General features: G+C 43.4%; 1 protein-coding gene across 3 annotated transcripts in view; it reads right to left on the bottom strand.

The window, feature by feature from the left end:
• The window catches only part of kazna (kazrin, periplakin interacting protein a), a 137,997-nt gene that overhangs the window by 77,579 nt on the left and 33,045 nt on the right, over nt 1-27,373 (bottom strand). For all 3 annotated transcript variants that reach the window (XM_047331338.1, XM_047331339.1, XM_035643792.2), the window contains exon 3: nt 20,468-20,657. In XM_047331338.1, the coding sequence (XP_047187294.1) occupies nt 20,468-20,657 (190 nt within the window). The remainder of the gene's footprint in view (nt 1-20,467; nt 20,658-27,373) is intronic.

The following is a 27,373-nucleotide window of genomic DNA, read 5'->3' as shown; positions in this document are numbered from 1 at the left end:
GAACGAACCAATGTCAAATTTGCATAATTCACTTCCCATGCTCAAGTTGAAATATTTGAACTCGAGCAAGAAATCTGCTTGACGCAATGTTGCAAGAGCCAATCCGCGTTGATGTCACTGACAACTGCATCCGAAAGAGACCAGGTGAATATTCACGGGTTGTGTATTAACACAAATTATCCTGCGGCCAAACTCGTTCGAGTAACGCAACGCAAAAATCAGCTACGTGTTTGTTCTGAACGCACCTTTAGGCCCGCACACAATCTGCCAGTCTGACAGTGCATTACATGGCACCACATTGTCACCCCTCCATATCTATTTAGGTTCTTTCTGCTGTCCTAACTCTTTCTTCGGGCTCTTTGACCTTTCCTGAAGACAAGGTGAGATATCCACCACTCACCTCCTACAAGTAAAACAAATAACCCCCCTCTCCCTTCTTAGAGGAGGCACTCTGTATGCCTTGACGGAGATTTATGCCAAGGACGACAGAGAACAACAGCGGGCAGCTGAGCTTAAATGCCGGCTTTGTCTGTGTAGACACTGGCTGTTTTGCGATCCATCATGTCTGGGAGAGAGAGAAAAAGAGCGATTGGGCTGCTTCTGCAACTCTACGGCCCCGCTCTTCCTGCTCAGGGGAGAGAAAGGTGCCACTTGGGGGCACAGTGTTTCAATTATGAGAATTTAATGAAACTATTTTACACACACTGTGTACAGAACTAATAATAGAGATAGAATTACAAGTATATATACATAGATTTTTCAGTTAATATGAGAAGAAACAGAAAAGCACTCGCATAGGAGCACTCTCTTGAATCAGTGGCCTCAGAGCTCTGAAGGTCAACAAATTCTCAAGAAATTGTAAAACGCTCAAAAACCATGCAAATGGCCCTCAAGCTTTGATATATGAAAAGGTGTAGTGCTGCCAGGGCGGTTCAGGCAGGGATTTGGATGTTATGCCAATAGCCTGTGTGTTGCCTCGAGCCGTTAGCCCCAAGCAGAGATGTGGAGCAGGCTGCAGAGGTCTGGTGAGCTCAACTCCACACACACACACGTTCTTCATTTTCAAAACTTGTAGTCTTCAGACCGAACTGACAGTGTCTGAAATGGCGTCACGTGAAGCAGTGGTACTTCCTGAGGCCCGTGAACAGACTTTAGTGTCAAATTGGTGGAGTCGCTGTGATTATTGCAATGTTGTGATTTTATCCCGGTCTCTTTCAGTGAAAACATTTTAATCTCAACTTGTAGTTTGGTCCCCCATTGAACTCATTACTATTACTACAGTTTAATAAATACGGGTCAAATTTGACCCGGAACAGCTTCAATGTACAAAAATGTGTGGCATTTATTCAAAAATTACTTTTTAAATATTTATATTTTTGTGTATTTTGGGTCACTTTGGGAAAAGCCATCAAATGTCCGGCTAAATAATGATATTTGGGGTATTTTTACTGCTGTCCAATGTCAAAACAGTATGTAAGGGTTCATTTCACAGTCACTCTCCAATATCTCTTTCGAAAAAAAGCCACTCCTTCCTTCATGGTGATTTTCCCCCCCCCCCGTCCCCCCCGTCCCCCAACACACGCTGGTGTTTTGTCTCAACATGTCTCTCGAGCTCACAGCGGATCATTGCCACATTTAATAGCTTTTCACTGCAAAACTCAGGGTCGATCTCCTTCGAAAATGTACCATACACTACAGCTTTTGTCAGTTTCTGGGAAATTTTGGTATATTACAGCTTCAGCTCCTGACTATAACAATGAAATTCACACGTGTGGAATGTTGAGTAACAGAAAAAAAAAAGAAATAGCAAGAAGATCACCCAATATGAGGCACTGGGATGCACTTGAGGGATGTTGTGTGGGCTGCATGTGTGAGTCAGTGGGGACATTAGTCAGAGAAGTCTCATGTGAAAATGTTTTGGGATGTAAAACGGCAGCGTGACAATGCTGAAGATAAGTGATCTTAGGAGGTGCAGGTTGCTAACGTGCGTCCCCAGAGTCTTGTTTTCCGAGTTTCAATTATAGATGCGGCGAAGCTGAGGGCAAAATGCTGTGCCTCTGAGGACGTTAGAAAATATCAGAAAATAAAATGTGAACGTCTGAAGGTGGTGGTATGAATCAGTTTGTGGGAACGCACGGTGCGTCTCACTAGAGTTCCAGTATCAACGGCTGCCATTTGTCAACTTATAATCCTCTCACATTAATCATAGCTGATGGTCATTCAGAAAGTTTACAGTAGAGTAGCTGCGTGACGCTTCTTGTCTGGCTTAGTATGCATAGCCCTCCATCTTCTTGAGAGACCCCACTGCTAATATTGCTATATTGAGATGCAATAGCCAGCTCTCAGTTTTAATGGTGACTGATGGCGGGCGCAGATGCATTATTGCTCGTCGTTCATCAAGTTAACTTTGCACATTAGGAAGCCAAATGAGTTTCCAGGAGATTCTATCAGTGGTGATAATAGGGTGAGCTGGATTTCAAGGGCAGAAGACTTTAACTAACTCTGTCCTGCCCGGATTGTCCTTACCCACCATGCACCTGGGGTATATGTGAAATCATTTGCATAAACACGTGGTTCAGAAAACAGCATGTCAGATTGAATTACAATATCACAAGATTTAGAAGAAAGTTTCCCCTCCTAAGGCGAGAGAAAGAAGGGGTTTTACATGTTTACAGTTCTCTGTCACCTACTTCTCTGTATTGCTCTGACCTTCCTCCGCCCTGTGCATCCCTGCCTTCAATCTCCTCACTGAATGTTTGTCACTTTCCTTCTCTGCCCTTTCCTCCTCCCGACTTCCATCTCTGCCCATTTCTCCTTTTCAATTTCCTGTTTCCTCGTCTCTCCCCACTGCCGTTCGCTGCACTGCAGATTGCGGTAAACCCAGAAAATCCTCCTCATCTCGCAGTGCAAATACCATCTGTATTGGGTTTGCCCTCCGCCCCAATTAGCGGATGGGTATATGCCCCGTAGCATCTGGGACAGCGGCGCACAATTTACAAATGAGCACGGCATCGCAGGGGAGAATGTCAAGTGTCTGTGCGCTTACAACAAGCCTACGCTGCTAAATGCTCACACGGCTTGTGAACAATGTGTGTCACACTAGTCTTAAATTGGTTATAACACTGACTATGGGATGACAAAAATCAAAAACTACCATTTTGTTTGATAAATATATTCTTGTGAGGGTGGAGGTGGCTGAGGGGAGTTTCTAGGGTAACAAGGAGGCAAGTTGTTGTATGTTTTGTGTTTTTTCATCAATAAAATAATGTGTGTTGGTGACCCATGGTGGCAAGGATGTTTGCTACAGTTCTGGAGTTTATTTAGACTAATGTATTTAGTCCCAAAAAAAAAAGCTGGTGTCTTAAGAAAACAAAATGTAACAAAAGTCTTAAACATATAAAAAAATTCATGGGTAAGGTTAGGGGTTTAGCTCTCCAGTTTTTTTTCCCAAGTTGATGTTTATCAAAGAGCAGCATATAACGGCAGCCCAAAGATGTATGCTTTCATCTGAAAAGTAATCCGGAATACACGCGGTTTTCTTCAAGTTCATTTTGGTCACTACATTTCCACATAACGTGGATTGTACATAATCTTGAAATGAGTGGACGTGGTCAGGAGGATTAGGGAGTGATCATGGTTTTGGTTAAATATTGAAAAAATAATTATGGCCTGCCTCTTAATATAACAATTGAACATTTAATAGATGTGACATCATGTATTGAAAAACTTTTAATTATAGTTAATTAAGTTGAAACACAATGAAGCAACATTAGTTGTGCCAGCACATAAACACAAATTCTAAGAAACAAGGGTTGTGAAGTTATTGTGCAGGTTCACGAGTGATGGCGAGTGGTGGCTTGTATGGTCCTGCTTAGTTCCCTGGTTTAGTCTACAGTGAAAAGGAGATTCTCCGCTTGCATTGACCACAACGTTTTTTGATATTTCCAAGACGCCGCTTTGCACACACCAGCTCCAGACATGACCTGAAGTCAACACCGAGCTCACGGTCTCAGTCAGGCAGTCCTGACAATGAAATGTGACAAAAGCACCCATCTGAGCTCTGCGTGTGGGCAGGTGCCTCAGTATGCAATTAGCCGACTAGTAATGACTTGCGACTCTGCCGCAGCGGTAGCAGAAGAGTGCATGACTCAGAGCTCAAAGGCATAAATAAACAACACAGCAGCTTTGTTCCCTCGTCAAGAATTAAGAACATTAATTATTAAATTGAACATTAAATGGAGGTGGCCTAGGGGGGCATGTAGCAGACGAGATACAACTACAGGCTGCGGCAGGACAAAAGAGGGCATCGAATAGCACACCAAAAAAATAAACACATAACAACACAGTGCAAAAAAAATCAGGCAAAATATGAACCTTATAGCTACATCCAATTAAGGAAGACACAAACAAGTTCACGTTACGTATGCTGGCCTGAGGCCTGCACAGAGATGTGTGGAGCTTTTCATGTGTGCCTCGCAAACAAAGAGGTTTCGAAAATTCTCTTTGGGCAAAAATTAAAACCCAAACTGAGTTGGGTGGTAGGTCACGATGAGGGTGGTCTAGTGAGTTGAATAAAAAAGTCCTGAGCAACATTTAAAAAAAAAAAAAGAACCCTCCCACAATGTCCTCTTAGACTGCGGTGTGTCTTTGTGGTCACAGATGCTGAAACAGGCCCCTCGGAGTGCCGACCTTGGCATTGTTTACTCTAGGGCCTTCAAAGACACCAGGCGTGGCCAGTACCAGCAACTTTACCCCAGTCACCATGGAGACAGTGTACTTTCGACTGGGAACTTTCCAGGCTCATTACCAGATGAGGTAGTGGGTTCTAGCTCGCTGCCTCTCTCTGTTTGCTTCCATTCCACTCATGGATCCACAGAAGGGGAGAGAGAAACGGAGAGGCGAGACAAGAAATAATCGGCTGAAAGAAACTGCAAGTCACAGATAGGACCGGAGGAAAGGACAGCAAATTAGAGAGAGAGAGAGAGAGAGAGAGAGAGAAGTGAGAAATGAGAATGCAAAGGGGGGAGAACAGGGAGAGAGAAAGGTTAACCGACGAGGAGGATGAAGACGAGGAATGACTACAGGCGGTGTTTCTTAAATGTCATCCATCCGCACAGCTCCAGAGCAGTCCAGGAAGTACTAATGGTCTGTTTGGAGAGAAGGGGAGGTGGGCAGAGGGAAGGAACGCGACAGTGAACTTATTGACCTGAGGGGTCATTTTTAAGGAGTGATAATTTCCTAAGTCATTCAAAAAGAATTTCCTTTGATAAATCATACCACAGAAAATGGAAGAGGCCCATGTGTTATTAAGGTCTAAAGAATCCACATTAAAACTTCTGCAAATGAACTCGCCAACACCGCTCACGATCGCTCACTCCGCTGGAATCAAACGCATCACAAACGCCCCCAGAAATTGAAATGCTCAAACTTTTGCAAAGCGTCACCTGCGCCGTTAAGATGCATGGCTGAGGAGTGAGAGCCCTTGAAAAAAAAAGATGATGAAGGCGAGAGGGCACTCGGGCCACTGACACAGACCGGCCACATGAAGAGAGTCAGACTAACGGAGCGGAAAATGGAAGAATCATGAGCCTCCTATATCTCCGCTAATCACAGTCAGAGCAGCAAGACTAAAGGGAGATAACATGGGAAGGCAGGAGACGAGTGAAAGGAGGGAGAGCAGGGAAAAGCTTGAGGGTCTCTTTAATCTCCATCCTCTCCAATCACAACCAAGACCCCTTCTTATTGTTATCAGCGTTCCTAAATACGTCACATCATTAGCCATCTAGCTTGATCGCTATTGCAATCATTCTCCTGGGCGCCTCTCTATCTGTAATCCAGTCTGACAGCTCCATTTAGCGTGTCCAGCCTTACAGGGCCAACATTCCTTTCCTCCCCGTGCACACCAGAACTCAGGACTCCGGTTTGGTTTTGATCTATTTCTGGCCCCTCCGCTGCCTCGCCTCTCATCACTTCTTCTCATCTCAGCCTCACAAGGCGGCCACAGTCGAATCTTAATGAGCGGAGGGAACTCGCGATTCTTCTCGCAGTGCCCACAGGAAGCATGACGCCATGCACTCCTATCTTATATCTACAGGGACACGCGTGCACATCCACAGAGGTGGAACCCTCAGGCGCACTGACAGCAATGGGACGCAATTAAACTTTTCGGCATGATTGCGGGCTCTTCAGTTTGTGGAGCTGTGAACATCTTGAAAGGGCATGGCGCAGACTTAAGCTGAGACGGGGGCATGAGCTTTGATAGTGCGATCACGAGGCTGTGATAACCGTGTTGCTGGATTTGAGGCAAATGCTTAGAAAGTGACTTTAATCCTTAAGCAACGCTCTGGTCTGGGGCAGACTTTAGGGATCCAGTTTGGGGTGAGTGTATGTGGCGATTCAGGCTTGTTGATAAATACTTCAAATTAACAATACTCAAATGTAAACTGTGACATCATAGTTCTTGGAGGTTTCAGAAATACACTTTCTTATTAAATATTTATGAATTGACAGAGCCTCCTGGATGGGAATCTGCAACCAAGACCTAGACCCACATTGGGAGCGACACTGTGTGCAGCAGATGTACTGAATAGCAGAAGAGGCCTTCAATCAATGAATCAATGTTACACGTTGGCATCACAGTGGGAAGCACAAGACAGCGAATGGCTCTCCGACACCCTGAGCAGCAGAGCAATATCTGAGCGCTAAAGCCAAATGCAAGTCAGTTTTCTGGAGGCAAACACTGCACAGACATGTCACTCCTGACAAAGATCGATTGTCTGAGGCAAGAGAAATTATGCCTCCTCACCAGCCATTTCACCCACCGCTGAGAGCTGCCAGGGAATCTATCCACTCGAGAAAGATATGAAAAGGGAAAACATCAGATGCATTACAAGCTGCAGGATTTTTCGTGGCGCTATCAGGTTGAGGGTTTTGGCATGCGATCAATGGGGTCTTCATAGCATTCAAATAAAGTTTGTGAGGGTCTGATTATAGATTGTGGAAAAATAGCCAAGATTGTGTTTGTTGATCTGGAGGATTTAAAATCTAATATAAGCAGCTTATTGCCTTGGATCCAGATAGGCGCAAGCATCAACCTCGAGGATAGTCTTACAATAACAAGACACGATGACTGGGATCCAAACTTACAGGCAAAGGCACATACCATCAATGTGAAATGCTACGCAGTCTAAAGCCACTCTTTATTATAAATACAACACTGGTTTCTACTGTGGTAATGGATGCAACGGTAGTAGCAATAACTCTAAAAATTGGCTGCACTGACCTCAGTGGCTCCAGAGTTTTTTCAAATCTTTTACACTGCTCACATCCAGCTGTGACACAGCGTCGCACTGGAGGCAGAGAGCACATGGCCATGACTGGACGGCAGCACAAGAAGGATTCTCAGTCCGAGTGTAGTTACTCTTTAAAATCAGAGGCAGCTACGAGACATTAAGCAAATGTCAATCCTCTGGGACCACGAAAACAGTTATCAGACTTGCAGGGCTGATGTTCAAGGTTTGATTTCCCAATGCTATTAAGTCAAGAACTCAGGCGGACTTTGCTCGCTGTAAACAGATCCAGGCGAGCTGTTTCCTCGTCTTCAATCTTTATGCCAAGTGAAGCTAACTATTTGCCATAGCTTCATATTTACATAACAGTGATACCTCTTGTGTACGCGTGCATGTTGCGTCAATATTTAAGTTATTCTTAGGCCATAAAATGTTACATTTGAATTATGTGAACTCTTTTTTAGGTTGACACACTTAGTAAGGGGAAACAAATCTGGGTATTACAATCAAAATCACTTCACAGAGCATTTGTTACATCAATTTCACTATTCCTACCGAAAGTCTTCGTATGGAATGAAGATGACACAGCGGGGACAATAGCCAAGTGGGTTATGGTGTATCACGCAGCCCTTTGAAATGTTCTGTATCCATATTAGATTATGCATGAATCTATTCAACAGTGGCCTCAGCTTTCCCTCAAGGTAATGATCTTGTAGATTCTGACAGTGAAAAGCTGTGGCACTGTGTTTTATGGCCTGTACCAGGAATCAATTCTGTCTACACGGTCAGCCACATCGTTTAATGGCCACAGAGCAAAACAACACATGAATCACTCTCTGCACAAAGCAAAGGACCCAGTGTGTGTGTGTGTGTGTATGTGTGTGTGTGTGTGTGTGTGTGTGTGTGTGTGTGTGTGTGATAGAGAGAGAGAATGCATGCATACAAGCAACAAGTCAATGGGCCTCAAGACACTTGGTCCATGTTAAAGGTTATACTGTATATGATATGTTAAATATTAATAAAGCAGCATGTACAGACATAATGTAGTAATGGCGTCCAGTGTTCCGTCACACTGTCTATGTGTGTGTTATGAGTGTGTGTGTGTGTGTGACACTCGTAATTGGTTTTTCTTCTTGCCAAGTAACTTGACAGGTAGATGCCAGATGTCTATTTTAATTAGTGACCAGCTAGAGTAAAGATTACATTAGCTAACTTGCCGTTACCAATATTATCACGTTGTAGTTGTCAGTAATTGTCTTACTGCCAGCGTTGCCATATAGCATATCACTATTATCCTATCGCGGGCTGATGGCTGTGCCTGGATTGTTTTCTCGTTGGCTCACATGAACACAGCCGTCCGAGTTGTAAAAGAACACGTCTTACTTTAAATCACCTCCTGTTGTATATTTAGGGGTTGATTTCACTGAGCTGTCACAGGGAAGTGTGGCCAAAAGGAAGTTCGGTCGCCCGGCCGACGAAGCATTTGTTATGGTTCGAGATGCTGGGTGCTCTGATGCAAAATCTTTTGGTAGTGTATATCGTCTATACAACCTTTAACCTTATCAACAAAACTGGCATTGAGTCTCGATGCTCACAAAATCTTAACGAGAAGCTCAGCAAAGCAACTCATCGTCATTTTCCACCCTGAATCCATTATTTGGATTTGGATTGGGGGCGTTTCACCCCTGCACCATTTCTAAACTGTCCAACTTTGGTTTAAAACTTTATCACATGGGTTTTTCATTGACAAGGTGGACTGAACAACATTTCCTCGCCCTATAAATCTTTGATGGGTAAAAGTAGTCCCCTCGTCTTGATTTTCTCTCAGAGATTACTAATCCTCTTTTACAGCACGTGCATGTGTTTTTAAAAAAAAGAGAGAGAGACTGGTGGGAAGAAATACGTCTCCCTCGCATTAAGTATCTGCAACCTACGAGCTGTCAAACCAACAGCTTAGAGTAGTAAGACCCAAAAGGTGGGGAGTAGCTGACAAAGAGGGAAACCAAAATCTTGCTCCCCCTCCTAACTTCCTTTTGAACTCTGGCTGAACTCTCATTGTTTGGATGGGATATATAAGACAAAGCCTCTTCGCTCAGGAGAGATGAAATGCCATGACTGCATCTCGACTGATGGAGCAGCTCGCAGTCCCTGTCTCTTTTGTTGTGTTTCATATAAGAGCCAACTCCTGAAATAGGACAAGCCACAACTTTTCAGAGGTTTCTTTTTTCTTGCAGTATGAGACATTCTCACTGCCTGATGCCTGAGCACATAATTTACAGCTTTTGGGGCGTCTGTATGCTAACAGAAATATTACAATCACTTTTATACAACAACACAGTTATCCAGCTGGCAAACTAAAGCAGCGATGTGGAAAAAAATATCAAATTCTTTGAATTTTAACTATCAAAATTCAAAATCAAAAAGCTGTTACAACACCACTCACACACTAGTGGCACCGTCCTCCGTTTCCAAGTGAAAAATGAAACCCAGCGCGGTCTTGTATACAAGAGTGTCGGCCAAGATGTGCAACGCTGAATGCCAGAAATCTCCGCATTGAGTAAACTCCTCATTAAATCACTGGTGTCTGTTATGATCCCTGCCATATAGACGCGCTTTTATAGTCCAATCTTACACATTTGCAGGTTTGCAAAGCTACAAAGATAGATAGTTAAAAAGACAAGATACCCCCCTGCCTCGTGAACAGGCAACTGCCTCGCATCATGCGGATAAAGATTCGATTGGCCTCAAACGGACACCACGACACATTGAGCACTTTCTAATGAGTGTGTGATGACATCACATCCTCAGTTGGGAGGTCATGTGGTCTATTGATGAGAGTCAAATGACACCTTCAGATGCAGATGCATCGACAACAAACTAACACCCTCACTTGTCCGGTCTTGTCGAGGCCGTTCACCTCTCCTGTATAGCGATGCGCTGCCTGGGACCAGCAGCTCAGATGATCAATTTCCATGGCACTAAGTCAATGGACAATGCGGAGATCATACAGTTTGCTCTCAACATATCATCTGATATCATCACTTGTCATGTCTTCATCACATAATGAGAGCTGCACTACAGTAAACCATGGAGTCGGTCAATGCACCATTACCCCGATCAATAAAATGAAAGACGATGACAAGATAGACCCTTAAGTGGGATAAGACAAATACCCATCTCTGTCTGCCAACAAGGCTACTGAGGCTCTGTGCATTTCTTTTTTTATCCAGCCCATGAATCAATTGAAAATAAACAAAAAAATAAATCCTCATATGTGAGAAACCTTATAATGGACTGTAAACTGACGAGTAAATGTGAGTCTTTGCAACTGCGGAAATACAGTTGAGTCAATCCCTGTTTTTCTGAGGTGAAACCAGCTGTGAGAAATCTGTAATTGCTTTAGTTTGTTGTAAATGAGCAGTTTGGCTTCAGCTTGATAATGGAGCTCTGACGTAATGATGCAGAATCCTCAATGCACACCTTTATTTTCTTTGACAATTAGTCACCTGCATTTTTTTGTTCTTGCTTGGACTGGTACAATAAGTGAACTTTAACTCTAGGTTTGCTGGTAATCGGCGCGTGTCACAGGTTTCTACCAGCAAAGTGAATGTTAGATTTATTATTGTAACTCATGATTACTAATCGTCTGATTATGCATTAAGTACAAAATTTATACTGTAAGATTTGTAGGATTTGTAGGAAATATAGTGGAGATAACATCGTCATTGTTCAACAACCTACAACCGTCTGTACAGACGATACAGTGTTTGCTGTATCCTGTATCTGTTATTCTGATGGAAAGAACAGTGCAGCTAATCGGACACCGCAAGCTTTTTAAAGAATAAATGCATCATCAGATAAAATATGACTTTCAGGTCATTTTTCATACGGTGTAATAGGAGTTGAAAGGCAAAAAATGGCTTGTGACACTTGAAAATTCTAATGAGTTAGAGGATGACGAGTGTCCCTAGACAGACATTGTGTACTGTACTTGTGGAAATACCAAGGGCAGCGTTCTTTAGCCTTGTTATCGAAGGGCAGGTCTTTTCATACACACTCACTCGTATCACTTATTGCTCTGTGCATGTGTGTATCTGTCTGTTTACAGTCATTAGCGCAAGTAATGCTTCCTCTCCGTCAGCATGATGCCACGGCAGTGATGACACACACATCTGTTCTCCGCCACCCTCACCCCTCCTGCCCCGTGCCCGCTCCACCCACTGTGCCAGTCCTCTTCATATGTCAGCCTCACACTGGCACTGCCCTTCCTATCCACTGGAGGCCTCATCCAATTTGTCAGGGTTGGCGTACACACACGGCTCAAGACGCCTCCCTCTCTCCACCCCGTCCCTTCCTCAACGCGCGGCCGTGAGACGGTGCCGACGGTGCCGCCGGTGCCAGTGGGCATTACGGCACCTGATGGCGAGCCCCACCTGCCGCTACTGTGGCATCCAGGCTTGCCCAATCTGCCTCTCCAACCTCGCAGGCACCAGCTGGCCAGACAGCCTGCATGCTGATAGATGGACAATGGTGGGGCTGGATGATCACTCGTATTCACAACAGTCAGGCAGGGCAGACTGACGAGAATAAACACAGACAGCATTGTGTCTATGTGTAAGATGATTGCAGATACAAGTAGGAGAGAAAACGAGAGGCAAGATAGAAAGAAACAGATGAAATGTTTCAAACTTTGAAAAGGGGAAAACACAGGCAGCTGTTAAACATGATAGTAAAACGACAAAATAAGCGCCACATCATGTTTCCACATTTTTCTCTCGCTCCTCATCGTAAGACAATCAACAACTAATTTTCCCCCTGCTCTGACACTTTTAACACATTAACCTTTGCTTTCCCTGAACAAACAGAAGAAGGAAACCCATTTGGTGAACCTCAGAAGTGAACTTATCTGAGCTCCGACACCTCCAAGAAGATTTAACGGCACCGTTCCAAGCTTTCAATTGCAACATTTGGGAGGTGGACAGGAGTGTTTAATAATCAAATAGCTATGCTGGTGTCAGCTATGCACGAGTTCCTCTACACTCCCACTGATCCCTGTCCGTAAACATTGAACGTCACCAGTTTAGGCCGAGGCCATAACATTCTTTTGAAAAGTAATGAAGCAATTTCAAGGCAACGTCCCACAGTAACTTTGAAACACCTTCACGGCTCCCTTGACTGGTCCGACACAGGCTTTGCAGAGCCACTGATCCGAGAGCCGACTCCGTTTGTTAGGTCCTAAATGATTGTGGAATGTGTGCAAAGAGAAATCCAACCCCAGGACCAGTACATGTGTCTGAAATTGCTCGGAGGCAGACCGATGCCTCTGCAGAGCTATGCAGTAATTCTATTCGGCCATACCTGCTCCCAAAATACCCTCGTCAGCTTGGGTTGCACACAGCATGTACCCCCAGCCAGGGTCCAAAATGAACACCCTGTTGTACAGTCGATGTAGACCAGAGGATGATCTGCACGGAAATGTCATCAATGGAACATCATTTGCCCGACGGAATAATACATTACAATGTAATACTTAAGCGATATAATAACCAGTCAAACATGTAACGCACAACATCAGGCCCACAGAAATGGAACAGAGGACAGAAATAGGCAATCTTATATCCTTTCACATCCTACCACTTCCAGATATGTGAGACGAACAGAGGAACTGTCATCTCATCATTGCTGTTGCCACAGCCAATCATCTGACTGCACCTCCTTGTGAATAATAGTGGACAAAATATTGGGAAGTGGACCCCCCCCCCTCCCCGTTTCGCTCCTCTTCCATCAGATCCTGTCACATCACATCACTCAAAGACCACTGGGGGGCTCCAGGCCTGATGAGCACACAATTTTCTCATCTCCTATCTCGGCCCATTAGGAGCCATTCTCCGGGGCCGGAGAGCCAAACCTATCAGTGTCCACAGTGCAGATATCTACACTAGAGTCCCCTTCGATGAATTGCCTTAGCCGTGCATATATTAAGCTGCTCAAATGTCCCAATTTTTATTTCCTCTTTGTTTACCAGATCACTGGCAATGATACAGTTACGAATGATCCTCGCCCACATTATCCGGAGGAACAAGTTTTTTCCGACATGTTTGAGCTGGGCCCCGTGGCAAACACGTAAAAATGAAGAACATCCAGAAACTAATGGGGGATCTTAGTGGATGTAATATAAAAAACAACGATGCCCACCACCCACGATCATCCACTAAATGAAGCTTTCCATTAAATTAATGCGAGCTTTAACTATTGTTCACAGTAGTCTATCTGCATGGTGCACCATCCATTACGCCGCCCTGTCACCTTCATGGAGCGACGGAATATTAAAAACCCTCTCTCGGATGACTTTCTGTAGCAAAGTGACATTTAGGTTATACCATAGAGCACAGCTCAGCATCCGAATATGTGCAATGTCACCGATAACAGAGCGCACTCGCTCCCGCCATCTGCTGATATGTGTGATAGTGCTGTTAGCATCAGTTTTCAGGAGAGGCGGGCTGAAGGACAGAGGGCAACGCAAAAGGACATATCCCAGGGCCACTCACGCGTAGACTGTGATCAACCCAAAAACATCAAATATACACTGCAGACCTGATCTATCTGAATGCAATGGAGGACATCAAAATGTCTATTCCTGCAGAGATAAATAAGTAATGTGTGTTTTAGTAGTGAGGAGGTGAGGTAATTAGTATTAATGTTGTAATGTCAGAGAAAGTCAAGGCGTGCTGGTAGCTGACAACTGTCAGACTGATTGACTGCGGAAACCACTTCATCTCCCTGCTCAATAACTTATGACCACACCGAAGAGAAGTGTGTGTACGCGTGAGTGTACACAGACACACACACACACACACACACACACACACACACACACACACACACACACACACACACACACACACACACACACACACACACACACACACACACACACACACACACACACACACACACACAGAGAGAATATAAGCATACGAGGCAGCACATCATATATTTTCAAATGTATACGCATGGTAATCAATCTTCACAAGGTTTCTCTCACTCAGCTGATGATTACATGTGTATGTAAATGAATGACCTTTGAGCATATGGCAACAGGCTAACATCACTCATCATTAACATGCTTTACTACCTCCAACCAACTGTTCAGGTTTCAGCCTTATTAATTACTCCAACACGGGGTCATTCCAGTTGAAACACAACCTCCGGTGGGCGGGGATCCTCCTTAAACTTGGGATTCATTAGGAAACTCGCTGCCGTCGACGCCAGAGGAGAGGAGCGGAAGGGAGTTTGCCAAACGCAACTGTGCCCTTTGGTTTTTTTTGATGCACTTTTGAAGACTGCTCTGATGGGTAACGATCTGTTGGTTAACTTTGTCACACAAATGACCAAAAAAAGTGCCATAAACATGAAAACCCGAACACAACTATCACTTCTCCCCACACAAGTCATTACGTTTCTCCTTGCCAAAGACAGAGAGGGATTCAAAAGCCATCTTCATCGAGAAAAACAACAACACCGCTAATTAGATTTGGTGCCATTTTCACAGCTTAAGGCAATTCTCTGACGTCTTTATATGACTGAAACTGAAATAATTATAATTTACATGACAAATATGTTGTCCATGGCTATGGATATGTTTTCATAATCATGTTTGCCGTGTAAAGTAATTAGCAGGACACAAAAATTATGCTCTCAACAAGAAAGCAGGGAAATTTGAAGTAACTCTATGACATATAAGGCTTCTTTGCCCCTTGCCTCACCTTTTTGCATACATTTCCCTAAATGAAGAAATTATCTGAAAGCCTGTTGACATTTTTAATAGCTGAGATATAAAAGAGTCTCTCCAAATTATAAAAACCCATTTTGTATATTTATTCAAGTTATAAATCAGCTGTGAGTCTCTGCTTATAAAGCAGGTGTTCATTTGACACCAGATGATATGTGTTTTAAGATTAAATTGGATATTAAATGTAAACAGATGTTGCAGATTGATACGTAATGCTGCAATTGAATCCTCTTTTGGTGCAAAATGGATGTTTTCATGCTCCATATACAATAGCAGGCGCTAAAACACTGTATATTGATTATATATTATATTATAGTGTAGGAGTGCATGTCACATGTACATCCTGGACACTGGAAGAAAATGAATGTCCAAGCACTTCTCATCGTTAATGAAGCATTTACTGTGCAAATAAAATCTCTTTGATATTCCGACAATTGAATGTTTATTGCCTTACATGTGTGATGGGAGTGCCCCTGAGCACTCGGGTATAAAAATTGTAATCAGAAAGCAAAGAAGTCATGTAACGCAAGTAAACCCAAAAGGGGATTGACTCCTTGTAAGTACGTTTTTTGGTGTGTCACAGTCAAAATCATGGACATGATATACCAGAAAATATGGAAATGTATAGTAGTCACAGCACTTGCTTTTTAATATCTTTTATTTCAGTTTCTTCGAGCCCAATACCAACTGAACAATGTTAGAGCGCTACTTGACAAGAGTTGGAATTTGTGGCTGAGATGCAAAAGAGTTGCGGGAGTTCTCACATCGTAAGATGCCAATGTGTTCTCCCACACAACTAGTGAAGAAAAGCTTCGCCTCTAGCTGTTGGTTTCCACATCCTGTATTGATGAATGGCCGGCCATCACAATGCTGTATTGATCTTGAGACTGCTGGTGGGGAGAGGTCCGCGGGAGGTCTGTGAGAGTTGTGGGGGCATATAACCTGCTTTAAGGTGCTTGTGAAATATGAGTTAAACCAAATGGAAACACCCAACACCGCATGCTGTGCAGTGGTCTAAAACATTGGTTCCTTTTTCATTACATTTCAAACACTGGCTAATAGCGTGAGTCCTGGGTTGCTTTCCTCTTCAGCTTCTACTTTTAAAGAAATTCAACTACCAATATCCATAATCCTGTTCAACATCAGTGGCCACAAAGTTTTTTTTTGTGAACAGAATTACAGATCACTACCTGTAATCTCAGTAGCATTTTACCATGCAGTGCTTGTCTGATCATTAATGATATATAGAGACAGCAAATCCTCCGTGCTAAATTATATAATAGACCTAATTCATTCTTGATCTTCCAGATAACCCTTCCTGGAAGATTAAAATATTTTTGTATTTTTTAATTATCACAAGGATAAAATCTCTGTTAAACTCAAATGATTACCCCGACATTGTATAAAAAACACTGTGATGAGATTCAGATAGAAAAAGCATGCCCTTTGTGTTGAGGCAGTAATTCTGTAATTTGTAGATGCTTGACCAACCACGCTTGGCTCAAATACTGTCGGTCTCACCAATGAGAATGGATTAGTCATTAAAAGCAATAGGACTGACCTTCTTCTCGTAAGCTTTGAATGCTGAATAAACATGACCATCCCTCGTGAGAGGTGGTTAACAATCAGCTACAGAAAAACCTCCAATGTGTTATACAAAACTTTTATTATTGCCTAAGCTCTGCAGAAGTCAGTGACATTCCACGAAGTATTTAAGTGTTAGTACAACGCGACTGCTAAACACTGAGAAAGTGTTCAGTATTTATACTGCAGAGGTACACTTCTACTTCACAGTCATCTTTTCTCTAAGGAACGAAAATAAGAGTATAGCAGCAAGAAAGTTTAACAACTTCTAAAAGCTGCCTAGGGCATTACATGCTAGATTAAGCACTGAGACCTAATTATAATTTGAGAAGGGAAAAAGAAAACAGGTACTATAATGTCCCTAAATGGCCTTTAGTTGGATGAATAAGATTTCTCCCTACCACTTTTTTAGCTCTCTCTGTAGGCTGAGGATTTAATTTTTTGCTTTTTAGCAAGTCAGCAAAATGCCCATGTTTCCATTGGATCAGGAATTAAACTAAAGATTTGCCATGATAATGTGTGGAAATATATCAGGACTGGAGCAGGTGCAGAACTGTCACAGTACCCCACACATTAGCTATTGTCCATCAGCATGAACAAGTTGTCCTCATTAGCATGTGAATGCTATTACATCATGATAAACTCACTTTTAATAGAAAAGAGTGAGGACATGAATAGGTTTGTACTTGTATTTACAGGATCGTTGCATCCATTTGATATAATTATAATATGCCAGCTGCAACCTCCACCAGTGTGTTGACTTCCCAACCCATGAGTACTCAGCAGTCTTTACTACATTATTATATGAGCAGTCAGTATTCACCCATTTAAGAACTTGACCTTCATTTTAATCTCAACTCGCACCTGTAAAGTATCATAAGAGTACCTTGCCTTGTTGTGATGCTATGATGTTCGAGCTACAGTATATGATCAGTCAGGATTTTGCTTTACCAAAGCATATGGTTCATCACGGCCAAAGACCTCCCTCCACTGATGTTACCATCTCTAACACTGCTGTAGATTTTCGACTTGCAATGCACAAATGCAGATACTGTGTGAAACACGATGATGATAACCAACCAGCTGGATATGCACAACAGGACAGAGCAGTCGCTTCTGTAGCGCCAGTCTTGTGTTGTGCCAGATTTAATCGAGATAACCATAGTGGATTTAGCATGGCTAATTGTTTGATTATGCGCGTCACACACAAACTAGAGACGGCACAGAGAGGAATTTTTCCACGTGTGCACATCTGGGCTGTAAGAAGCATTTAATGTGATGAGAATAAAACCCTTGATTTAAAACCTTCTCGAGCTCAAAAATAGCTTGAGATAAAGGTCACACAGAGAAATATAAGATTATGGAGCAGGCTTTTCATTCACCTCACCAATTTCCATAGTGGAGCTGGACATGACATACTGTACCATGTAGTTCTGAATTTCACTTTAGCCTATATACGCAATTGGTTACATATCAGGATCCCACGTCCAGCCCATTCTTAAAGAAGAATGTTTTTTTCACTGGGTCAATCAAATTCCCCTGAATGAACTTTGACTGGCCCGGGGCCATCAAGCCATTGGCTTAGCCAGAGCTGACTAAGCCAATGGCACACAAAAAAAGACTCCCAAACTGTTGTTTGGATGAATATAAGATGCATATCAAACCCCCAGGCAGTGGAAATGCAATTAAGGTAAGATATCCTGCTGGCGAGGTTAGTGCTGCTAGTAGTGAAGTGCCATGTAGCACCTCCACGACAGCTTCCCTCAGGACTCCTGCTGGCTGTGCAAAGAACCAGCACATCCACCGGTGATAAATTACCTTATCCCCCTATCCATTCCTATTGTACAACCTAGGCTTGATAAGAACAGCTAGAAAAGGGTTGAAAAAGACAGCAAGGGGGCGTGTACAGGGAAAAAAAGACTTGATGACAGAGACACAATGACAAGGGGAAGATATACAGGACAAACAAAGGCAGGAATCGGGAACCATAATCTTCACTATCAAAAGGACGTGTTTTATTGTTTAATGCAGAAAAAATTGCACTTGGCAATGTATTTCGAGACAATTATGTCAAACAAAATCCATCTAGAGAAAGAGATCTACAGATTGGTGTCAGCTCCTGAAAGTGTATCATTCCAGAAACATTACCAACGTTGTAATAATGGACCAGTCGGAGAGTCTTTTTCTGCAGCCTTTTGCGATGTTGACGTGAAATTTGTGAAGCTCCTCTGCAGATCAATGTGATTCCACCACTGAACATGCACATCTCGGGCATCATTGCAGCCGAGCAGAGATGCAGCTACGAGGGACAATGACATCATTGCTCAAACCCTCCCAGAGGAATGCTTGTCGTCACTGACACTGGCAAACGCACTGCTATGGAAACGGAAAGAGTGTGAGCTTGAATCAGGGTTAAAGGGATACCGCAAGGCACACGCACACACGCACACACACACGCACACACACACACACGCACACACGCACACGCACACACACACACGCACACACACACACACACACACACACACACACACACACACACACACACACACACACACACACACACACACACACACACACACACACAGAGAAATAACAGAAAAACAAAGCGACAGGGGGGAGTCCATTGAAAACAATGCTGACACATGACCAAACTGCTCCTGACCAGCAGGGTAGTGAGTCTGTGTTCACATGTTCCCCTTTGAAAGAGCCCTACAGAGGTCAACTGTGGATTAAATGACTGTCATTGTAAGAGGGCAGACAACAGCTTTTCCTTGTGAATGAGAGAGAGAGAGAGGAAATAACAGCAGCCCTAGTCCCCAGCCTGAACTTGGAAGTATCTGAGAGAGATGTGGTTTCAAAGCGGAGTGCTGCCAAAGCCACGGTGGAACATATCCTATCAGACAGCTCACTGTACCAGCTGACTGCTATGGAAACAGCAAGAGTGTGAGAGTAGGACTGTGCCAGAAGTTGAAAGGACATTGCGACGCATCGGCACAAATACTACACATACTTTATGCGGCGTGCTGCGCTTGTGCATGTCCACAGATGCTAAGTCACACATCTTCTACCAATCCATATGTCAGACTTGGCATAAAAAAGTTGGAAAAGGGCAAACGGAGCAGCAGCTGCAGTGCACACGCGCGCACACACACACACACACACACACACACACACACACACACACACACACACACACACACACACACACACACACACACACACACACACACACACACACAACCACACACACAACCACACACACAACCACACACACAGGACAGCATTCTACAGACTGGGCAGCCATTCAAACAGCTCTCGGTAACAGTAACCCACGGCAACCCTAAAACCAGCCCCCTTTCCCTTCCTGCTCAAGATACACAGATCCGTTGCCCAGTTAAGGGAACCAGCAGACTGAGTGCCCAAGAGTGAAGAGAGGTTGTAACTCTACCCACTCCGCCCTGACTAAAGTGCAGCTCCACCCCCCCACCACCCCCCACTCCGAGGGGTTCAGGAGGTTAATTATTCAACATGAGAAGGGATTTGTGGGAGAAGTGAGAGTGGACACAAGCCAGCAAGAAACCCCCTCACCTCTTTTGTTCAACTCATTCACTCGCTTACTGACTTTCGAACGTGGACAGAGGCACCGGTAGAAGCTCTTTCAGCTCACTCTTAGACTTCATCCATCACCTCCTCACCATTGCAACATCTCACACCGCTGCATCAGCGTGCGCTCCGATGCTCCACATGTTCACAGCTCCTCAGCACAAAGTCAATTTCACCCCACGAGCGGCTGTCTTACCATTGTGGTTGTGCTGCAGGGTCTCCAGCATGCTGGCAGAGGAGTCCGTGGCCCCCAACTCGGCAAGTCTGCGGCTGGTGGCGCTCAGCTCTGACCGCAGGTTGGTCACCTCCTGGCTGGCGGATTGGATGGCCCCATCTATGCGCTGGGCCAACTGCTTGTTGTCATCCATCATTTTCAGGATTTTTGCCTGAGGGGGAGAGGGGAATCCAGACAAGGTGTCATGCTGACAAGTTCACCATTTCCCGTGAAGGAAGGTGCCCCCCCCCCAAGAAAATCCCTCTTCTTTTCCTATTCTGTCTGTTCTTGCAAGTTAAATCCTCAAAGCAGTTTGTCCTGTCCGTTAAAGAGAGGCATCCGGCTCAGGGGAAATGTGTGTCCGCTGGAACGAGTGTACGCTTTGGAGATAGTGTATGTGTGGTGGGAGTGTGTCAGTGTGCGAGCGTGCCTGAGTGTGTGTATGTGGGTGTATGTGTGTGTCTGAGAGTTCCGTAGCAGCATGAGTGTATGTGCGTGTGTGTGTGTGTGTGTGTGTTAAGAGAGCCAGCACTGCCCCTGTGAAATGTGCTCCCCGCAGCTGACTGTTGAAAGGACACAGAGCATTGAGAGATGACAAGCACCTTTTTAAATGGACTGTACCATTTGCAGCGGAAGTCGGGGGGGGGGGATGAGCAAGACCATATAAGCACATGGAAGTCAGAGGTCCTCAACACAGCTGCCTTCAGGAGATAGTGCTGCAAGAGTCTGGGATTGTATGTTTGATTGAACTGACGCACAAAAGCCAGTGAAAACAGACTTAGGGAAACACTGAAGCTTTCTCTCCCTCTTTCTATCGTTCTCTGTATAATGCACGCGCCTCCCTCCAAGGACCCACGGACGAAGGGAAGGAAATCATTAGTTTGACAAAGAGGCAGTTGTGGGGAGAAAACAAGAATGGTTATGTAAACAAAGCTTTCGTCACACAGTATCACAACGAGGTGTTCCTCCTCCAATACAAATGTACTTTGTTAAATGCGTTTGTTTTGGAGGAAGACAATGTGTGTTTGGGTACTGGAGAGGCAGGGACGAGAAATTAGTCCTTTTTTAAAGGGCTGCTCATTTTCTGGACCATAAATCAGACAAGTTTTGAAGGGATTAGTTGGATCCTCTCCCCGATGTTACAGTTTGGGGCAGTTTGGTTTGGATTTAACTTCTTTTTAACCTTAAAATCAGAGGAAGCAGCAGGATTTGTGAATGCAAGCATTTACTTTTTCCTGCTCAATATTCACCCTGGAAAAGGCACAATGTTGCTACCTTTTTTTTCCTACCTGGACTTTCCCAGGCAGGCTGGTAATTTAAACAACTTCTATAAACTTAGGGCTGACTGCCTCGACTCAATAGGACCTGAACTGTGAGCGAATTAAAATGTAACGTAAATAACACTATTTCTGTGAGTGAATTGTAATGTCACACAAAATGCTTTTTTTTTTTCAGTATATCTCATATCTAATCGTTCCTCTTTTCCTTTCTTCACACAAGAATAGTCCACAAATATAGACAGCAGACACAGTGACTCCTGCCTGTTTACAGATAAGGCTAATCATTCACAGCGAATGAAACATTAATGCTTTTTTTTCTTTTCTCTGCAGCACCACACAAGAGCACAGGTGATCTGCAGTCAGGGCGCGGAAACTGCTGCTTTTATCGTCGAGGAAGCAGTGCAAGGGAGTGATAACATTTTCTAAATATTGTCAAATTGTCAAATATACCCCAGAAACTAAACATGACACAGATGGATGGTAGAAGCTTATATGACACAAAAGCCTCATGATGAATCGAGAGTGGCTCAAAACAGAGGCAACAGAGCTGACGGGGAAATAACATGTTTGTCAGAGGGCATCACATACTAACAAGCCTTAGAGGAATCACAGTACAGCTTGTGATGCATCATCTTGCAAAGAAATGAGGGGATATTAAAACATGCTCACTAAAACAACCCTACATCGAACACCATTGTTCAGTAAGCGACAACGTTGGTCATTTCATGAGAGATGTTTGTATTTGTGTTGCGAGAATCAATCAATAGGAGAATGTGATGACGGCTAAGGGACAGTTTCATCAAGAGAACAGGAAACCAACAACAACGTCAATCAAATCTGATCCATTCACGCCCACACAGGCCAAACAAAAGAGACGCTCCGGTAACACCGGCTTTAAATAATAAACGTTTTCTCCAAACACTGGCTTTAATTGTTGCTTATCCAAGTCATGAATATTTAATACTAAACAGAAAAGCTTCATCATTAATATTATTATACTAACAATAGGAAGACGACTACATGCAATGTGGGAATGATCTACTGTCTATTTAGCCTTACTTTGCAAATTGATGTGGATTTTACAGTCTGGATATTTACTGGTTCAATGTTTCCCCCTCATCAGAGCAGTTTCCTGCAGATTCACAGCTCAGGTAAATCTACTGTATGCAAATAGCCAAGCTACAAACAGCACAAATCCCTTCTCAGCACAAACGTACACAAAGTTAGCGACTAGCTGGTGAAGTGGAGCCACACATTTTTCTCAGGAGTTGATGGAGACCGAAACAGAGCTGAAAGGAGAGTAAATATTGGGGCTTACATGATTTAATATACTGTTTCTCCACATCTTCTGAGTAATCAATGTCAATGTTGTTGTGCTTGACATTGGGGAATCAATGCAAACGAATGAAGGTTTGGGACATAAAACAAAGTTTACATGTTTTTTGTCATCCATGGTCTGGATGACCCAGCACCTCTAGATCACGAACAGTGTTTATTGTTGAATACACAATATTGCTACATCTCTGAATGCAAGAGGAAAACATTATATAAGATTTTTGGCAGAAATAAAAGCGAAAAGTCAACACAGTTCTCACCAATGACTCAACCCTTCACTTCTCAGCTATTATGTGGCATCCGACTGTCAAAGCATGCTCACTCACTCTGCAGTGCAGCTGTGATGTTATTGTTTCCTGGGGTCACGTGAATGAAGACCCCGACCCATTCTGCATGAGGGAGGCACAGATCGGCCACCACACTGCACAAGCCAGAGCTGTGAGCATCTGTGGTGTACTCCTAGAAAATGTTACTGTGGGGGGAGGTTGGGGTTAAATAAAACTTTACTGACCACCCATTTAAGTACAGAAGCAAGGAGTTGGAGAATAACACACCCACCCACCCACCCACACACCCACACACACCCACACACACACACACACACACACACACACACACACACACACACACACACACACACACACACGTTCATCCATCTGGCCTGACACAGGTCACCCCTCATGCTCAGTAAGTGGACATCATGTTATTTATAGACGACCCTGCCGCTGCATATGATACATTAGTCACAGGGGAGGGCACGCACTACTAACACAAGGGGGCTAATAATACCAAAGCCATTTGATGTTCATTATTGAAATTCCTCTCTTGTCAGGTGTCATAAAGTTTGTTGGACCCTTCTGGGTAATTAAGACGCTGTGCTGTCTAAGTGTGTACGTGGATTTGTTTGCATTTATTTATATATCAAACTATCCCGAGCGTACAACACTTTGCCTTGCCTCGGGAGTAAGTACAGGATGAAACAGGGATATATTGTAGACTGGAATACATTGTCTGCATGCATATGTAGAATGGATAAACGTAAACAATTTGCAGGATGTTTTTTTATTAAATCCTCTTGCTGCCGTTTCTTATCCGATGGGCAATTTGATCATTTGTACATTTGTACATGTTGAACGCTACAGTACCTAGTACATAGCTACATGCTTTGAGGAGAAAATGTTCACATTTATTTACCTTCGCGTCCGTCTCCCATATCCGAGGCTGCGGGTTCGAAGCCCACCCAGTGCAGTCAAAAAAATCATCAACAAACAATCCATCTCCAAAATCGCTTTGTGCCCCTTTAAGATTGGATCAAAAACCTGAATATGAGCATCAGTTAAGTCTGCTGTCGCCCTAATTTTTAACCCTGCAGGGCCAAAATAGCCAGAAGCAATGTTCTGTTGTGTGTGTGTGTGTGTGTGTGCGTGCGTGTGTGCGTGCGTGCGTGCGTGCGTGCGTGCGTGCGTGAAGAAATGGTCCCAAACACACCTTTTCCAAGATATCTACACAAAAAACAAGGCTAGAGAGATAATATACAGCTTATATTGATCAGAAATGTTTTCACATCATGTGACATCACTGAGAAATCACAATGAAGTCAGAAGCACTTTGCAAGGTATATCTGCATCCTGTAGGACTATAGATACCATCTAGGAGCCAAACAATTAACAACGTGCTCATGACACCGTTGCTGGGATACTCTTGTGCCGTTGATTCAGATTTTACAATTGCTTACATACTCCAAACAACTTAACATTGAAGAGTGCGTTGAGCTCCAAACATGAGAACATGCGTCGTGAACTTGATCAATGTCTGTGGGAACACCACAATAATGACCCATTGATCCAGTCTCTCTCCAGGGGGTCTCCAATGTGTTTGCTGGTCAGTGGAGTGAATCCGGACCCAGCGGCTGACTCAGGATCAGTAATTAGTGGGTGTGCTTGAAGGTTTGGATTAGCATATGAATGGAGACAGTGGGGAGCGGGATCAGCGCTCAGCGACCATTCTTCATTGTGCCATGGCCGAGTATCCATCCTCACAGGAGGCCTTTTACAGCCAAGTCACCGCATTCAACACAAGTCATGCAACAAAGTTGCACCACTGTATACAGTGATTTTTAGCTTCACTGGTTTAATCTTTTACTTACTGGGATGTTGCTAAGCAATAACAGTGGAGTTGCACAAGTAGTTACTGGGATGGTATTTGTCGCCTGGCAACAGAATAAACCAACTTCGGCTGCAGTAGTTACATTGGGGGACAGAAAATGTACAAACCTTATAAGATAAATTATTCTGTTTTCATACAAAAATATACTTTGAACAATTAATCACTGTGTGCCCAAAGGAAAACATTTTACTGGAGGAGAATGCAGAAGAAATCCTGATAAGAGTGTGTTCAATCATAAACTTTGTCAATCTGATAAATTTAACATGAATCATTCACATGGTAAGAAACATCCATTAATAAGAAAGTATGACTATTTCTATCTCCACAAAGGAGAATGTATTATTATATAGTCCTGTCTCACTTTCAGCAGCCAATGCTCCTGCTGTGAAGTTTATCTAAATACAGTGTAAAGCTTCCTACAGCACAATCTGTGTCCACTGATTCAGACTATGCCTCTGCAATGCAGAACTCACTGGCTGCACCAAAAGCACCTGGTCGTTGATAACATCTGGAAAAGGCCAGCCAATGAGGTGGAAAAGGTGCTGTAATGCGGGGCCGTGCTGATGTGAATTCTGAGATGGCTTCTCTTTTCTATTTCTTTTCCCGAGCAAAAGGAAAAAAGTTTAATGTCCCCAGAGGAGGGGGGACATAGAGTTTTTGTAGCTGAATGCTATCTTGATCTATTATCGAGATCTTCTTATCTTAGGGCAGATAGGGACTCGGCAAAAAGAAAAGTAAAGAAAAAAAAAGTCTCTCTCTGCAGAGTCACCGTAAACACAAATAACAAAGACACACGGCGGTGGAAAAGGAGGAATAAAGGGAAATTTGAGACAATAGAAAGAAAGTAGAGAGACGTTCACCACTAAAAATCATAAAATTGACCAGGTATGTGTACTTTATGACCGCTGTCTTGCAGAAAGTCTTTCATGTTGTCACTTGTCGTGGGGTTTGGAGGCTTGCAGACAGCCCCCAAGGAAAGAAGCCAAATATACCCTCAGGCTCCTTCTACAAATAGAGAGCATATACTGTGGTAACAGATTCTTTGTGACAGGACCAGAATTATCAGAACCTATTGTGTTCTTCCTCGTATGAGTCACTGCTATAACCAAACAACCAAGTATTTCAAAGGGAATGTTCTCTATAGAGACATTTGGTATTAGCTCTTGATTTTGTGTATGGGTATTAATTGTTAATATTGAAAAAAATGGCCTTACTGGATTGAAGGTCGTTTTTTTTGCAGAAAAGGATGCTACAGTTCATTGTATGCAATGATTGTTTAAAGTTCAGTATAATGAAGCAACTCAGTTTTGTGACAAGATCACACCTGCCAACATCTCCTAAATACAGATGCTTCCCAGTGATGTAAGAACACAAACCCACTTAAACAAACAGATGACAGTATAAATCAAAAGTTAGTCTGTTAATGAGCAAAAGATTAACTCTGACAGTGAAATCAACTGGCTTCGCTTGAACAACGAGACAAACAACAGTGACTCAATGATTAGGACTCTCACCATATTAAAAACACTGCAAACTATTTCAATCATGGAAAAAAGAAGGACTTAAAAGCAAAAGGGCGGACAGACGAGTTACTGTGCGACGCAAGAAGAGCCATGAGTTCATTCCAGCAGGGTGGGTCACACTAAGACCAGACACAGACCTTATGGAAACACAGAATTTTGTTCACTGCACTAATCTGTTTATTATCAACTCAGCAATTAATTCACTGTTCTAACTATCTGAAAATGGATAAAACAAGGCAGCTGCGAGGACGGGAGAGACCACCGCCCCGAATGGAGTGGCAACAGGCTGTCAAGCCACGAGGGATTAGACAGATGTATAACTGAAAGGTCACCGGCTCGACACCCACAGAACCTGGTGTTAGTCTGTGCCAGCTAATTTATTGTAAGTAAAATAGTGAGGGACACTTTCTTACTTCAGTTCCTCAGGTCTGACCTCGAAAAGTGCTATAGATTCAAAAGTTCTATAAAAATTTGCCACCTGAATTTTTAATAAGGCCAGCTACTATTATATTACTATTGTAAATTTGTTGTTTTTAAATTCCCTGGCTATGAAGTGTAATGATTTAATATATTATTAAATAATG

Source organism: Scophthalmus maximus, chromosome 3 (assembly GCF_022379125.1).
Source record: "Scophthalmus maximus strain ysfricsl-2021 chromosome 3, ASM2237912v1, whole genome shotgun sequence".
Classification (NCBI taxonomy): Eukaryota; Metazoa; Chordata; class Actinopteri; order Pleuronectiformes; family Scophthalmidae; genus Scophthalmus; species Scophthalmus maximus.
The sequence above is the reverse complement of the archived record's forward strand: the minus strand, read 5'-3'. Positions and strand labels throughout refer to the sequence as shown.